At 46.1% G+C, this 14,698-nt stretch overlaps 1 protein-coding gene across 7 annotated transcripts; it reads left to right on the top strand.

The window, feature by feature from the left end:
- The first annotated feature begins 2,783 nt into the window (after nucleotides 1-2,783).
- Nucleotides 2,784-14,416, top strand: MORN4 (MORN repeat containing 4). Of its 7 annotated transcripts, none has more exons than XM_047073247.1 (7): nucleotides 2,784-2,883; nucleotides 3,807-3,899; nucleotides 6,582-6,920; nucleotides 10,376-10,473; nucleotides 11,958-12,072; nucleotides 12,687-12,796; nucleotides 13,045-14,416. In XM_047073247.1, exons 4-7 carry the CDS (start codon nucleotides 10,407-10,409, stop codon nucleotides 13,191-13,193), a joined length of 441 nt encoding a protein of 146 aa, XP_046929203.1. In that variant the 5' UTR covers nucleotides 2,784-2,883; nucleotides 3,807-3,899; nucleotides 6,582-6,920; nucleotides 10,376-10,406; the 3' UTR covers nucleotides 13,194-14,416. The 7 variants fall into 7 exon arrangements, with proteins under 7 accessions (XP_046929203.1, XP_046929204.1, XP_046929205.1 ...); XM_047073248.1 differs by having other exon boundaries at nucleotides 6,582-6,948; XM_047073249.1 differs by lacking the exon at nucleotides 6,582-6,920.
- Nucleotides 14,417-14,698: the final 282 nt, after the last annotated feature.

Here is a 14,698-nt window from a genome sequence, read left to right as displayed (position 1 = left end):
AGCTTCAAATTGTCAAGGAAAGCTGCAAGATTTAGAGTTCTCCTTTGAATTCTGGGTCTTCTCTATGGAAAACTCTCAGAATTTATTTCTGAGTCTACCCCTTGGAACTTGATTTTCCTTTTACTGAAAAAAAAGGAGGGGGGATCAATACATTCCCTATTACCTATGAAGAGCTAGCACTCACCAAATGCTACGCACGTGACAGGCATTATTTTTTGTATATTCCATGGATGTAAATGGACTACATGTAACTGGCATTACAGCTCCTATGATGTTAGAAACTGAGTAATGTATGCAGCTGGTCTGTGGCAGAGCTGGATCCAAATCCAGGCACATCAACTCAGTGCTTTTAACACTATATTGCTTCTTATTAAATATCTCTATGGGATGTGTCTCATATGAACCCCCTTTCTGTCCATTTTCATGGATGCCACATTACTTTTGAGACTCTCAAGATGTCTTAGCTATATTATTAAAATAGCTTATGAATTTGTTTCTCTGCTTCCAATCTCTCTGATTATCTCTGAGTATCACTACCAGATTAATTTTCTTAAAATACTGGTTTCCTTTGGGCACCCAGGTGGCTCAGTTGGTTAAGCATCCAACTTCAGCCCAGGTCATGGTCTCACGGTTTATGAGTTCAAGCCCTGCATAGGGCTCTCTGCTGTCAGCACAGAGCACACACTTCGGATCCTCTGTCTCCCTCTCTTTCTGCCCCTCCCCCATTCTCTCTCTCTCACAAATAAATAAACAGGAAAAATGAGGAGACTGAGCTAAAAGATTAAAAACAACAACAACACTGGTTTCCTTGTGTCACTGCTCTGATCAAAAAACTACATTTTGGGGGGAAAAAAAGAAACTACATTTTTGGGACGCCTGGGTGGCTCAGTCAGTTGAGCATCGGATTCTTGATTTCTGCTCAGGCCATGATCCCAGGGTCATGGAATCAAGCCCCAAATCAAGCTCTGAGATGAGCTTGGAACCTGCTTAGGATTCTCTCTCTCTCTCTCTCTCTCTGTCTCTCTCTCTCTCCCTTTGCTCCTCTCCCCTGATCATGAGGTCTCTTGAAAAGAAAACATTTTCATTGCAGTAAAATATGCATAATATTTATCATTTTAACCATTTCACAAGTGTACAATTCGTTAACATTAAATACATTCACAACGTTGTGTAACCATCACCACTGCCTATACCCAAAACTTTTTCATCATCCCAACAAAAACTCCATATCCATTGAACAGTAACTCCCTCCTCCTCTAGTTCCTGGTAACCTCTATTCTACTTTGTGTATCTATGAATTTTCCCATTCAAAACACTACATTTTGCAAAACATATCTTCCCCCTAATTTTTCTCCATAGTTTAACCACAATCCATCCTTATTTCATCAAATTTCGATATATATATTCTTCAATGCAATAAGATCTATTTTCTTGACACTCCATTCTCTCAACAACTAATTATATCTATATTCGGTACCACACAGTTTAGCATGTTTAACCATTGAATGTTAGAGCTGGTTGAATCTTATAGGTCTGCTAGTCCAATCTCATTTTACAGGCTGGAGAGCTTAATAACTTGTTTGAAGCCCCACACATTTGGTGGCAGGCATGGGATTTGAACACAGAATCCAAGTCTTTTAAAATAATGTAAAAATGGTGTTTATTGAGCACTTATACACTGTACTGTCATACAAGTCCTGGGGAGTCTTTATCATTATTATTATCATTTTCATTTTCTATTCCACAGATGAGGAAAACCCCAATTCAGAGAAGCAGTTTGCTTATTCTCTTCATGCGTTTGCCTTCTTTTAATAATTAAATATAATCTTGAATTTTACATGTACATGAATCTTTTCTTCTCCACATGGAGGCAGTAAGTTCCAGGAGGGCAACGATCTGTGTCTTTTCTAGCTGCATTCACTTTGTTCAGTAAATAACTACTGTATACGGATAAACGGATTGGTGTGCACGGTATTTGGAGGATTTGCTCCAATATTGACACTATATTTATTTTTTTTAATGTTTATTTATTTTTTGAGGGTGGGGGGCACAGAGAGAGAGCCGGGGGGTGGGGGGAGAATTCCAAGCAGGATCCGTGCTCTCAGCGCAGAGTCACAGGCGGGACTCCATCTCATCGTCTGAGATCCTGACCTGAAGCCGAAATCAAGAGTCTGAGCTTAAGGACTGAGCCACACAGACACCCCAACACTATAGTTTAAATACAAAGGATCTGAGTAATGACAACACAAATCCTAACAACGAATGAATGCAGAAGTGTCCCGATATCACAATGCTGGCACAGGGTTGACGCTCATTCAACTGCAGTTGCCTAGTCTAGCATGTTACCATTTACAAAACCGAACCTCAAAAGCCAGATTTGGGTTCTGCCCTTAAACTCCAGGGAGGGGCCATTTACAACTCTGAAGGTCCGCACAGGATCGGAGCCCCTTGAGATGGTGGTCACTGTTGCTTCTGACCCAGGTTTTGTTTTGTTGTGTGTGTGACATTTCGGCTAGGCTGTCTCTGGGTAGGTAAGACCTGAGGTCTTCACCAGGGTGGCCAAGGTGGGATCATGGGTTCAGCCCCACCCCTCTTTCGGATGTTTGTCCAGAGATCCAGAGACACTCCGCCCCGCACAAAGATGGCGCAGAGTTCGGGCCGGACCAATGGAGAGTGGCGTTGCTCCCGGTTGCCTAGGTAACAGCCAATGGGCAGCGGGAATTGCGCCCAGTGCGGCCGCCGGGGATGGCGGCGTCAAGTGGGGCAGGCGCTGGTGGAGGTGGTGGAGAGGCAGGTGGCAGGGGCGATCCCGGCGGAGCGGCGGTCCCGGCAGCTGGATCCCCGCGTCGGGGCGTGACTGTCATCCCGAAAGGCGGAGCTCAGGTTGGCTGGCAGCGCAGGAGGGAGGGGGCCAGGAGAATGTGGTCGGTGAGGAAGGGACTGAGGAGACCATCCCGAGATAACCGGCTGCGGATCGTGACTCCACCCAGGACGCGCTGACCAGAGGGTGGGGTCCATAGGGTGTCAAACCCAGACCTCCGTCTCTACCGCTGGGGCCGAGGTCCGAGAGAGCCCACGGTACCCGGCTTAGCGGGTGGGTGGGGGCTGCGTCCGGAGTGGGTGGCAGACCAGTGTGAGCAGAGACCTGACCCAGGCGGGAGAGCAGAGCTCGGGTAGAGGGAAGGATCGGTGCTGGGATGCAAGAACGGGGTGGGAAATCGACTAGGAAGTGTTGTTAGTTGGGTCTAGGGCTTTGTTTGCCCTGGGTCCGCCTCTCACACTCTGGTGGAGAGACGTCCCACACAACGAGGCTTGGGGAATGTGATGCCTCAATTCATGGTGGCACCCCTGCTGGGTGGCACCTCCAAACTGCTTAGATATCCGCGGGCGTAACTCGGCTTTATTAAAACCCGGTCCAGGCATTTTCTTTTCCATGAAACAGAATAGTATCGTGGCCGTCCCCATCACCCCCAGGTTGTTTTGTTTTGTTTTGTTTCTTTTTTTACTACCCTCAGTTCTAGTGTCAGGATTTTCTTCCCACTTTCTTCGATCTAATCGCCACACCGGTCTTCCTAAATAAGACCTTTATCTAGTAGCAACACATTTTTATTAATTTTTTTTTTTTTTTTTTTTTTTTACTTTTCGAGTTCAAGGGAGATTTATAGTAAAAAGACTTGCAGACTTATAAGAAAAAAAGTTTTTTCAAGCTCATTTAAAACATTTAAAAAAGAATGTTCGACTTTTTGTTCTAGGTTTCTTACAAGCCTAAGTTTTGTTCATCAAGCTCTTCCTCTTCTTCTCTTTAGGATTCTGAAAGCTTAAGACTGCTTCCTTTATAATTAAGAGAACTTTGACAAGACGTTCATACTCTGGGGAGGCTTTGGAGGAACCATGTAAAGGTATATGTGGGAAAAGCTGGCTGCCTCAAAACAGTATTCTTAAACTGAAAATCTGTTCCTTTTTATGTTAGTTAGTTTTTAATCCTCTGAATTTGGACACAAGTTATTGTGAATGCATAAGTATTTTTTTAACAAGTTTGATTTCTAAAATCTGAAAAAAGACAAATGGAATACAAATAAAAGTTACATTCCTGTCTCCAAGTTCTATTTGGAAATGTCAGGGTCAAGAGAAAATAAAGATAGCAGGGAGGTAGTCTGTTGTGCAGACCAATCGTGTATTCATTTCAAGGACAAAATAGTTATTTTCTTTTAGATAAATGTTTGGTTTGATCCTTTGCAACCCATCTACCGAAAGAGCAGAAAGGGTGGGTATCTGTTTAGAGGCATGAATCTTCTTGCTTTTGTGACTAGATTCCATATGCATAGCTGAAGCCTAAACTCCTAGGCCACCTGTTCTCTTTAAAAAGACTTTTATGGTAACTGACACAAATACTGGTTTACATGCTTATTAAAGTGTTGGGTTTTCAGTCTTCATTAGCACTGGCTATACTGTATTGAACTAGATTTGTCTCAATGACCATGATTTCTTTTTGGGTCATTGGATATGCAAAGTGACTATTACTTAGCATGGCTAGTTACAGAAGTTATAAATGAAGATCCCGACACTGTCCCAGGTGGTGACAGTATCAATTATTTGGACTAGGTAGAAGTTTCTAGTCAAATGTGTTCAACCATGGCCTGAGGCCATAGAGTCTACATGTGTTTCCTTAATTAGCGCTTCTGATTATGTTCTTGGGGATGGGCGTCATTTTGACCAGCTGTTGAAGGGAGTTTGCTCTGTCTCCCTAGGTAAAAAAAGGAATGGAAATGTATTTTTGAAAAACAAATGAGAGATGATGGTGGCAGGGTTACGTGGAGAGATGATGTTCCACTTACTATATAGCCATATAATATATTACCCCAAATCTAGCTGCTTAGAACAACCATATGATGCTCACAGGTTCTGTGAGTCAGGAATTTGTACAGGGCATCATGGGGATGACCTCCTTCTGCTCCATGATACCTTAGATGGGACGCTGACTTAATGGCCGGGAGCTAGAATCATCTGAACGCTCCTTTGCTCACAGCTGGCGCCTGGGCTGGGCTGATTCAAAGTTGAGAGCAGCCAACTAGAGCAGCAACACGTGGCTCTTTGTGGCTTAGCTTCCTCACAGCACATTAGCCTCCAGGTAGTCAGACTTCTCATGTGGTGGCTCAGGTCTCTAAGCATAAGTGTCCCATTGAGCAAGAGGGTAGATGTATCACCTTTTCTTTCTTTCTTTTTCTTTCTTTCTTTCTTTCTTTCTTTCTTTCTTTCTTTCTTTCTTTCTTTCTTTCTTTTTCTTTTTTTAAGTTTTATTTATTTTGAGAGAGAGAGTGAGCGTGCACAAATTGGGGGAGAGGCAAAGAGAGAGGGAGAGAGAGAATCCCAAGCAGGCTCCAAACTGTCTGTGCAGAGCCCGACTCAGGGCTTGATCCCACAAACCGTGAGATCTTGACATGAGCTACAAACAAGAGTCAGACGCTTAACTCATTGAGCCACCCAGGCGCCCGATGCATCACCTTTTCTGATCTGACCTTAGAATACACCATTGCTTCCATCGTGTTCTGTCAGTTGAAGCATTCATAAGCCTGCCCAGATTCAGAGAAGAAGACTTACACTCCATCTTTATCATGGAACAGTGGCAAGGTCAAATTGTAGAACGTGTAATACAGGAGATATGATTGCAAATGTCTTTGGAAAATACAACCTGCCCCATTGGGTAGAGGATGATCTCTCAAGTTTCACTGGAAAATTTAGGATATATTCCCTAAGAGCATACCAAAAGAGTGGCAAAGTTTACAGTTTGAGTTGGCCGGCTAATACTTTGTCCAAAGATAGTCTTCAAACTGGAGAACCACTGTTCACTTTCTTTCAGGGACCTTCTACTGGTCCATCTGAAAGGAGTGGGATGCCACTATGTGGAAATTTCATGTAGCCTTGAGAAAAAGCAAACAGGGGTGCCTGGCTGGCTCGGTTGGTAGAGCATGCAACTCTTAATCTCAGGGTCTTGAGTTCAAGCCCCACGTTGGGCATGGAGCCTACTTAAAAAAAAAAAAAAAAATAGGGGCATCTGGATGGCTCAGTCAGTTAGGCATCTGACTTTGGCTCAGGTCATGATCTCCCAATTCGTGGGTTTGAGCTCCGCACTGGGCTCTGTGCTGTCAGCGCAGAGCTGGCTTGGGATTCTCTCTCCCCATGAGCCATTGGGCAGTCAAACTGACTCCTCACATGACACCACAAGAACTCCTTCCAGACCTCTGAGTGAAGACAAGTTAACAGCTGCCAAACATCAAAAGGAAATGCCTTTATCTTATCATCTTACTGCCTGAATAATGATTTTGTGTTTTATGTTTTGGAACGGTGGTTTAGTTATAAGATTTATTATAAGATATGGCCCTTAAGATTCTGACTTGTTTTGAAGGAATGAAATATTTCAGCTTTGTGCCATAAGCTGCGTTTTCAGCGTGCTGACCTCACTAGTTCTGGGAAGAGCTGAAGACGGCCTGTAGTTATCAAAGCCTATCTGGACTGGAAAGTTTTCCTCTGGCAGTTTCAGTGGGAAACTGCTTCTCTTCCTCTCATTAATGTTGTATTTGCAGCACAGTCATGCTGGCCTCTACCCCAGGCACACTGATGCCGGGCTGACAACAAGAGGCTTGTGGACCTGAAATTGGATGCTGACCTTGTGGAACGTTGATGGGACAGAGATGGCACACCAGGAACCAGCGTCATCTCTCAGAGAAGATAGCCCCAGAGGTTTTGAGGGGCTTTAACACACGAAGAAAATGGCCCCTGTCTCAGGATATCTTCTGCTGTGTGAGAGACCCTGGACATGGAGCTCCCAAGTCGCCACAACAGCGAGAAAATCCCTGGGGACGCTGTGGAAGGGGCTCCCAGACATCACTGGAAGAGCTTCCGAAGCTGGCCTCATTAAGGAGGTAGAAACAAATGCGGCTCCAGGTTTGGGTGAGAGCAAGGGATTCTCAAAACTCATCTGTCCTCATAGCTGGGAAGAAACACGAGCTTTGAGACAGGGCCAGGGCCCAGAAGATGTCACTGAGCCCCACTCTGTTCAGGCCCAGCTGTTTGCACATCACACCATTTCTGGGCTTGCGGCATCTGTATCAAAAAGCATCATGACAGAGGCCAAAATCAAAATATCCCGTAGGGTGGTGATAAAGAATACACGAGTGGCAATTGTAGTTTACTTTTCCTCACCTTAGAATTTTCACCTCATTAGTCAACATTGGCTGATTTTTTTTTTTCCAAAATGTTATTTGAATCACGTTGGTAGCATTTTTATAATGAGACTTTAAAGAAATTTCCATTACAGTCGATGTGAATGTGTGAGTTTAGGTGTCTGGTTTTTGGTTTGCTTTTTTACTTTTTATCTTCAAAAAAATTTCTTTAATGTTTATTTATTTTTTGAGAGAGAGAGAGAGAGAGACAGAGAGAGAGAGACAGAGCATGAGCAGGGGAGGGGCAGAGAGAGAGAGGGAGACACAGAATCCAAAGCAGGCTCCAGGCTCTGAGCTGTCAGCACAGAGCCCAATGCAAGGCTCAAAGTCACAAACTGCGAGATCATGACCTGAGCCAAAGTCAGACGCTTAACCAACTGAGCTACTCAGGTGCCCCTCCAAGTTGAACATTTAAAGCATTTTAGTATCAAACATGCCAGATCCCTCTTGTACTGTGGAACCTACTTTTGGCGACCCCATCTTGATGTTCCATAATGGAGACAGCAATACAACCCTTAATGTTGTGTGTGATTTGAGCTTTTCTGGGACTTGAAAGAAGCTAGCCATTGGAGCCAGGCCTGCAGGGATTTAAAATCTCACTCCTGTTTGGTCCTCCAGGTCTGGCCCCCATGTTGTGAAGAAGGGGTGCACTTGTCCTGTCGTAACTCAATCAGATGCTTGAGGGTCAGACTCTAGCTCATTGTTAATAACAGGGGACCTTTCAATGATGATTTCTAGGTCAGGGAACTTTCGCACATAGTATAGCTGTTTATTGGAGTAGTAGTTCCCATGCTTTCAAATGTTTAACAGTCTAACGATGTGCTTGTTGAAACTGCAGATTCCCAGGCTCTAACTTACAAAATCTGATTCAGTAGATCTGGTTGTGGGCCTAGGACTCTGCATTGTCACAGTCACTTGCAAAAATGTTTTATTGCTTAGATCTGGAAAAGATGAGGTGAGTAAAAAGACCTAGGAAATTATAAAAGGACTAGGGATTGCATTTTTTAAAAATATGTCAGATGATTCTGTTTATGCATTTAATGATATTTTGGGTTATCTTAACCCCCTTCTTTTTTTTTTAATTTTTAAATTTTGTTTAAATCCAAGTTAGTTAACACAGAGTGTAATAATGATTTCAGGAGTAGAATTTAGTGATTCATCACTTACATATAACACCCAGTGCTCATCCCAACAAGTGCTCTCTTTAATGCCCATCACCCATTTAGCCCATCCCCCACCTAGCACCCCTCCAGCAACCCTCGGTTTGTTCCCTGTATTTAAGAGTCTCTTATGGTTTGCCTTAACCCCCTTCTTATTGGATATCTTTGAATCGAATACAAGCATTCTTTTACTACACCTGTGAAGCCATACCTAGCCAGCCTCTCTGTCCTAGTTATTCCTTCCTTCTGCTCCCATTACGCTGTTATCCCCTTAGTTCAGGTCTTATGATCTTGTACCTGGGTGTATCAGTTAGCTTTTTCTGGGTAATAACACACCATGGCTTAAAATAACAACCATGTATTTAGTCCGTGATTCTGTGGGTCATTAATTTGGAGCTGGGCTCGAGAGCAGCTCCGCTGGTCATGCCCGAGCTCACCCTGCATCTGTGGTCAGTTGGTACAACTGCTCCACGTGACCCCTTGTCACCGGCCGGCTAGCCCGGGCTTGTCCACATGGGGGCAGAACAGTCCCAAGTGCAGTGAGAAGGCAAGCCCAGTGTATAGGCGCTTTGCAGACCTCTGCTGTATCACGTTTGTCCGCGTTCCATTAGCCAGAGCAAGTCATAGAACCCACCCAGACCCACTGCGTGGAGGAACAAACTGCCTGTTAATGGAGGTGCTGCCATGTCGCATCACAAGGGCATGAGCAGAGGGGGAGTAATTTGTGCTCATGTTCACAGTCTACTGAATTAGCACATCTCCCGCCTCGCAAGCTTTTCTGGCTGTAGGCTTTTGCTGCTCCAAAGCATCCTGCTTCCCGCTGCCACATTCATTTTCCATGAGCGCCGCTTTCATATTAACATCCCTGTTCACAAACCCCCAGAACCTTCCCCTTTCCCCCGTCTTATTAGCTGTAGACTCTTCTGCCTAGCTTTCGAAGGTCTCCTTAAGGTAGCCTGGCCCTGAAAGCAGAGCATGCAATAACAAGAGAGAAAGAACCAGCAGCAGTCAGGGGAAGCCAGGGCACTCGTTCCAGCTCGGGCACAGACTTGCTTATAACTTCTCTGGGCTTCTGTCTCTCCATCTATAAAATGAGGGCGTTTGGATGAAATCTGAAAGGTTTTTTCAGATTTCAGATTTCAGTTGAGTACCTAAGACAAACTTGTTTCCTGTTACTCCTTAAATAAACCTTCAACTGCAGTAAAACCCACATTAATATTTTTCCACTGAACATACAGGCATCATTGCTCCTTGTGCGTTCATTGCCCAGCTTTTCTCTATCTGCAGCTGCCCTTTGCCCTCTTCACTGCTTGTTTGTGGCCCATGCCATCTTGTCTTTGTTCATCTCTGCCATCCAGTCTGATGCTTAATTACATGATCTCTCGTCTTGTTCAGTGGTTGTTATTAGCCTTAGCAACTAGATTGCAAACTCATTGAGGGAAGAGACTATATTTTATATATCAACTAAACACATAGTAGGTATCAAGCCAATATTTGTAGATTAATCCTCAGTTTCTATCCCAGGTCATAGAAAATTGGAACTGGCTGATAACTTTTTTTTTTTAATTTTTTTTTTTTTATGTTTATTCAGTTCCTGACAGAGAGAGCATGGGAGGGTCAGAGAGGGAGAGGGAGACACAGAATCCGAACCAGGCTCCAGGCTCTGAGCTGTCAGCACAGAGCCCGACGTGAAGCTCGAACTCATGAACTGCGAGATCATGACCTGAGCCGAAGTCGGAGGCTTAACTGACTGAGCCACCCAGGTGCCCCCTGGCTGATAACTTTTAAGATCAGTAGGCGGATAAGACTGCTTGAACAGAGGGGATGGTTGCGGGTGGGGTTTGGAGAGGTGGGTATATTTGTTAAATGTATCTACGGTAATATCTATATACTTACCAGGCTGGTAAGTATATAGAATATAACTGTAAAATTGCTTTGCTGGCCTTTCCTCCAGCCATCCTGTGACTCTGATTCTCCTCTGCTTGTTCCCTGCAGTTTTCATACTTTTCTTCCATAAGCTGGCATCATGACCCTCACAAAAGGTTCCTTCACCTACTCTAGTGGGGAGGAATATCGCGGCGAGTGGAAGGAAGGTGAGAGGGCCCCTAGGGGTCAAGTGACGAATACTTCGTATGACTAAAGGACAAACACATAAAGCTGTAGAAGCCAGCTGGATGAATCTTCATGTCTAAGTCCAGGATTTAATCTGAATAGCGCCTTTCCTTTATTTGATTTTAGGCTTAAGTAAAGGAATTAGAAAATGCTGTTGTTTGCCCAGTCTCCAGCAATGAGTTAAATCTTTCCAGTTCTGAATATAAAGTGTTTTAGTATCCTTTTACCCTTTAATGTTATCATGTGGGAATTGTTTTTATAAATGCTTATGTACCAGGCAGAGTACAATGAATTATTTTAAGTGCCCATAAATTAGAAAGTGCAGAATTGATTGTAATGACTTGGTTCTAATGCATCTTAAAAAGTTAAGGAAGATCTAGAAATTAGGACAGACGCTTGAGAGCAAATGACATCCATTGCCTTGAATTTCCTGTGACAGCTCATTACATTCGGAAGTAACTATTCATAGGAATGGTGAAATTCTTCAGAGCCTGAGAAACACAGTCTGGCCACTTAAAAGCCTCGTGGGTCCAGTCCCATCAAGCCAGGAACCACCCCGAGGAGAGGAGCCTTCACTTCCCACAGTCAGTGAAGAGACATTCAGGCTGTTTCCAGACACGCACCCACGTCTTTTCACGCTAGATCCCTGCAGCTGATGAATCCTTGAGCCTTGAGAGGAGAAACTGTGCAACTGGGTGTGACCTTGTCTCAGTACACCCCCGTGCCTCTCCCCTGCCTCCCCAGCACCTGCTGTCCCCTCGGCTCCAGCCATTTAGAGCGGCCACCCTCTGTCCCCCGGAAGGGCTCCGTCGTACTCTGTTAGAGGACAGGATTGCTCCTCCAGCATCTTGCTGTTTTCTGGTCAGGTCAGTGGGTAAGCACAGCCCTGCTGACCTGACCAAGCCCAAACCAGCATCGCCAGTCTGGCTGGTAGGTTGGCCCCCTGGCTTCGAGGTGCAGAGGGGCACTTGTTTTCCTCAGAGGGCAGCATAAGTAGGTGTTGAGGGCTCTCCGGCCAGGATGCCTGCCACATTTGCTCTCTTGCTGTGCTACTTAACTGCTCTGTGATCTCGAGTAAGCGATTTGGCTTCTCCCTAGCCTTGGTTTCTGCATCTGTGAAATGGGAACAATAATAGTACTGTGCCCACCTCCTAACGCCGTGAGGATCAAATAAGATGATAAGCACAAAGAGCTCAGAAGAATGTGTGACACACAGTAGAGGCCCTCTTATCATTCATACCTACAGAGACCTGCTGCCAATCTGATATTTGTGACAAGATGGGAAGGTCCAGGGAGCCAGATTTTCCTGCCTGACTCTGGGTAGTAGCTCTCTGCCCTGCCAGCGTCACTGCTTCTCTTCTTTCCTTTGTGGGTGGGGTGGCAAAAGGCAAGAGATGTTAGGCAGCGAGGGGGGTCCCTGAAGCTGCCCCATCCCAACCTGACGACTGTCTTTCTCTTTGCTCAGGCCGCAGACATGGTTTTGGTCAACTGATGTTTGCAGATGGTGGCACCTACCTGGGTCATTTTGAGAATGGGCTCTTCAATGGCTTCGGGGTACTGACCTTCTCAGATGGCTCAAGGCGAGTACTGGGTCATTCCTTTCTCAGCTTTGATAGTGATAAATAGCTGGTCAGACCTGAGATGTCCCAGGTCCTCTGAAAACAGTCAAGGAGGAAGCAGTTCTTTTATTAGTTACTTTATAAATAGATCTAAAATTTGAAAAGGCGTGTCGCTGAGCGACCTTCCACCCCACTGCCATTCTCTTCTGTTATCTCCTTGAAATTAGAGCCTCACATCACACTTGCTCTCTGGCCCGTCTCTGCCGGTTGGGAGTGGGGCAAGTGGGGGCAGGGTGGAACTTGCTCCTTGGCATTAATAAGGAACACTTACTGGGCGCCTGGGTGGCTCAGCTGGTTGAGTGTCTGACTCTTGGTTTTGGCTCAGGTCATGATCTCATGGTTTATGAGATTGGGTCCCGCAGCAGGCTCCACACTGACAGCATGGAGCCTGCTTGAAAATTGTCTTTCTCCCTCTCTCTGTCCCACCCTTGCTCATTCTCTCTCTCTCTCTCTCTCTCTCCCTCTCTCTCTCTCTCAAAATAAATAAATAAACAACACTTATTGGTAGCTGCTTCATGCAGTTAACCTGGACTGCCCACTACCCCTCTAAAGGCTAACGTGTCGTGTTTCTGCAGGTACGAGGGGGAGTTTGCCCAGGGCAAGTTTAACGGCGTTGGAGTCTTCATTCGACATGACAACATGACATTTGAAGGGGAATTTAAAAATGGCAGAGTGGATGGTTTTGGTAAGTCACAGCCCACCAGGATGGGTGACTGGGGGGAGCATCATACGGGCGGAGGGACACCTTGTCAGCTGTAGTGCTTTTGTGGGTGTCCAGCCATCCAGAGTGACCGGGCCCTCACTCCTATTCATCGAGCGCGTGGACTGCGCTCCAGAGCAGACCTGTGAGTCCTCCTCACGGCTTGGCATCAGGCTGCTCCCTGAGTCACTAACGCCCTCGTCCATCCCGAATTTTCTCTGTCCCCCTCCAAGGCCTGCTGACTTTCCCCGATGGTTCTCATGGAATACCTCGCAACGAAGGCCTGTTTGAGAACAACAAGCTGCTGCGGCGTGAGAAGTGTTCCGCAGTCGTGCAGCGGGCCCAGAGCGCCTCCAAGTCCGCCAGAAATCTCACTGCCTGACGGGGCGTCGTGCGCCAGCTGACAAGTACTGGGTAAAGCAAAGGCCCCGTTACTCACTCAAGGTGAACAGATGTACCGGCTGTGAGAGGACATGAGGATGCCCGCAGAGATCAGAAGCCTTGGGACGCCCCCGCACCCGCCAGGCAGGGATTCCATCACAGAATTCTGAGGACTCGGGCCCCGCTGCCCACAGCAGGGTCACCAGTTCTCTTTCCTTCTCTCACTTGTTGGTATTCTGTGTCCCTAACACCTTGGGTTGCCCAGTGCAGACCTGCCTCTCCTTGATTTCCTGCCAAGCGGGGCAGAGCCTCTTCGTTCCGCCTGTATTTGGGGCAGTTGATCCCAGCCCCAAATTAGGGCTAATGCTTTGTGCCCCTCCGGAGAAACAGGGAGAGAGGCAGGGGTGGCTTAGGCAGTTTAGCAGTCCTGTGAAAGCCACGGCCAGAGCTTTTCTGCGTGTCCCCCCGCCGCCTCCCCATTTGCTGCTGGTCGACTTCATGGCTCCAGGCCTCCCCCTTTGTCTTACCAGACTGCTATTTGTGTCTGCTTATTCCCCCTGTGAAGGGTTTGGTAAGAGTGCTGTTTCCCTGTCCCTTGACTTTATAAGCTGTCTTCCTTACCTGAGTTCCAGCAGCTAATCTGTTCCCTTTTTTGTGCCTCTCCTTTCTTAGATGGGACAGGATCCCTTCTGGGGATAGTCAAGACACTGATGTAAAGAGTCACCTTAGGACTTGTACTTTTTAGTTACTCCAGGGTGAAGGGCAGACATCCCTGGCCCATTTCAGGCCCTATCATGGAGTAATTGAATCCTTAGGGATGGCTTGGGCTGACACAGCCCCTTCCCAGTGGACTAGGAGGTCAGACCCACCTCAACCCCTTGGGGTTTGGGTAGAATTGGACCCATTCTAGGACTGCAGTGAACCAAAAGAGAATTTGGCTCCCTGCATTTGGTCCACTGTTTACTCTTCCACCATGAGCTTGGCCATCAGGCCTGGGAGGTCAGATCTTGACCGATAGGATCCCTATGTAGTTCATCATGGAGGCCCCCCAATTATCCTGTGACCCAGACATGCCCAGCCCACTTCCAGTCCCTTATCCTCACACTGAATGTCTCCTCAACAGCAGACTGTGGTGGCAATTATAGCCGTGTGCCTCCATGTATTCTCTGAGTTGTACTGTAGAAACAAGTGTTTATGAGGAATAAACAAATCACCAGAACTGCCTATACTTCATCACTTTACTCTTGCTCTGCATCCTCATGAATCAACCCATTTGCTGTTTCTAAAAGTTAATCACAGATGGGGGCTTAGTACCGACATTGCACACTTTACTACATAGTACCTAATTCTCAAGACCTCTGCAGGGTAGGGGCATTTTGTTTTTAATCAGACAGACTCAGGTTGCCCAAACTAGGAAGTGGCAGAACTGAGTGGGATTTGTCTCTCAGTCTTTCTGATTCCACATCACTTTCTACTGTATCTCTTGCCCGGAGCGTCAAGAGTACC

The sequence above is a fragment of the Lynx rufus genome, unplaced genomic scaffold, assembly GCF_022079265.1.
Source record: "Lynx rufus isolate CCGP_SWC_20201006 ecotype Redwood Valley unplaced genomic scaffold, mLynRuf1.p SCAF_11, whole genome shotgun sequence".
NCBI lineage: Eukaryota > Metazoa > Chordata > Mammalia > Carnivora > Felidae > Lynx > Lynx rufus.
Note: the sequence above shows the minus strand (reverse complement) of the source record. Positions and strands in the feature narration are given on the sequence as shown.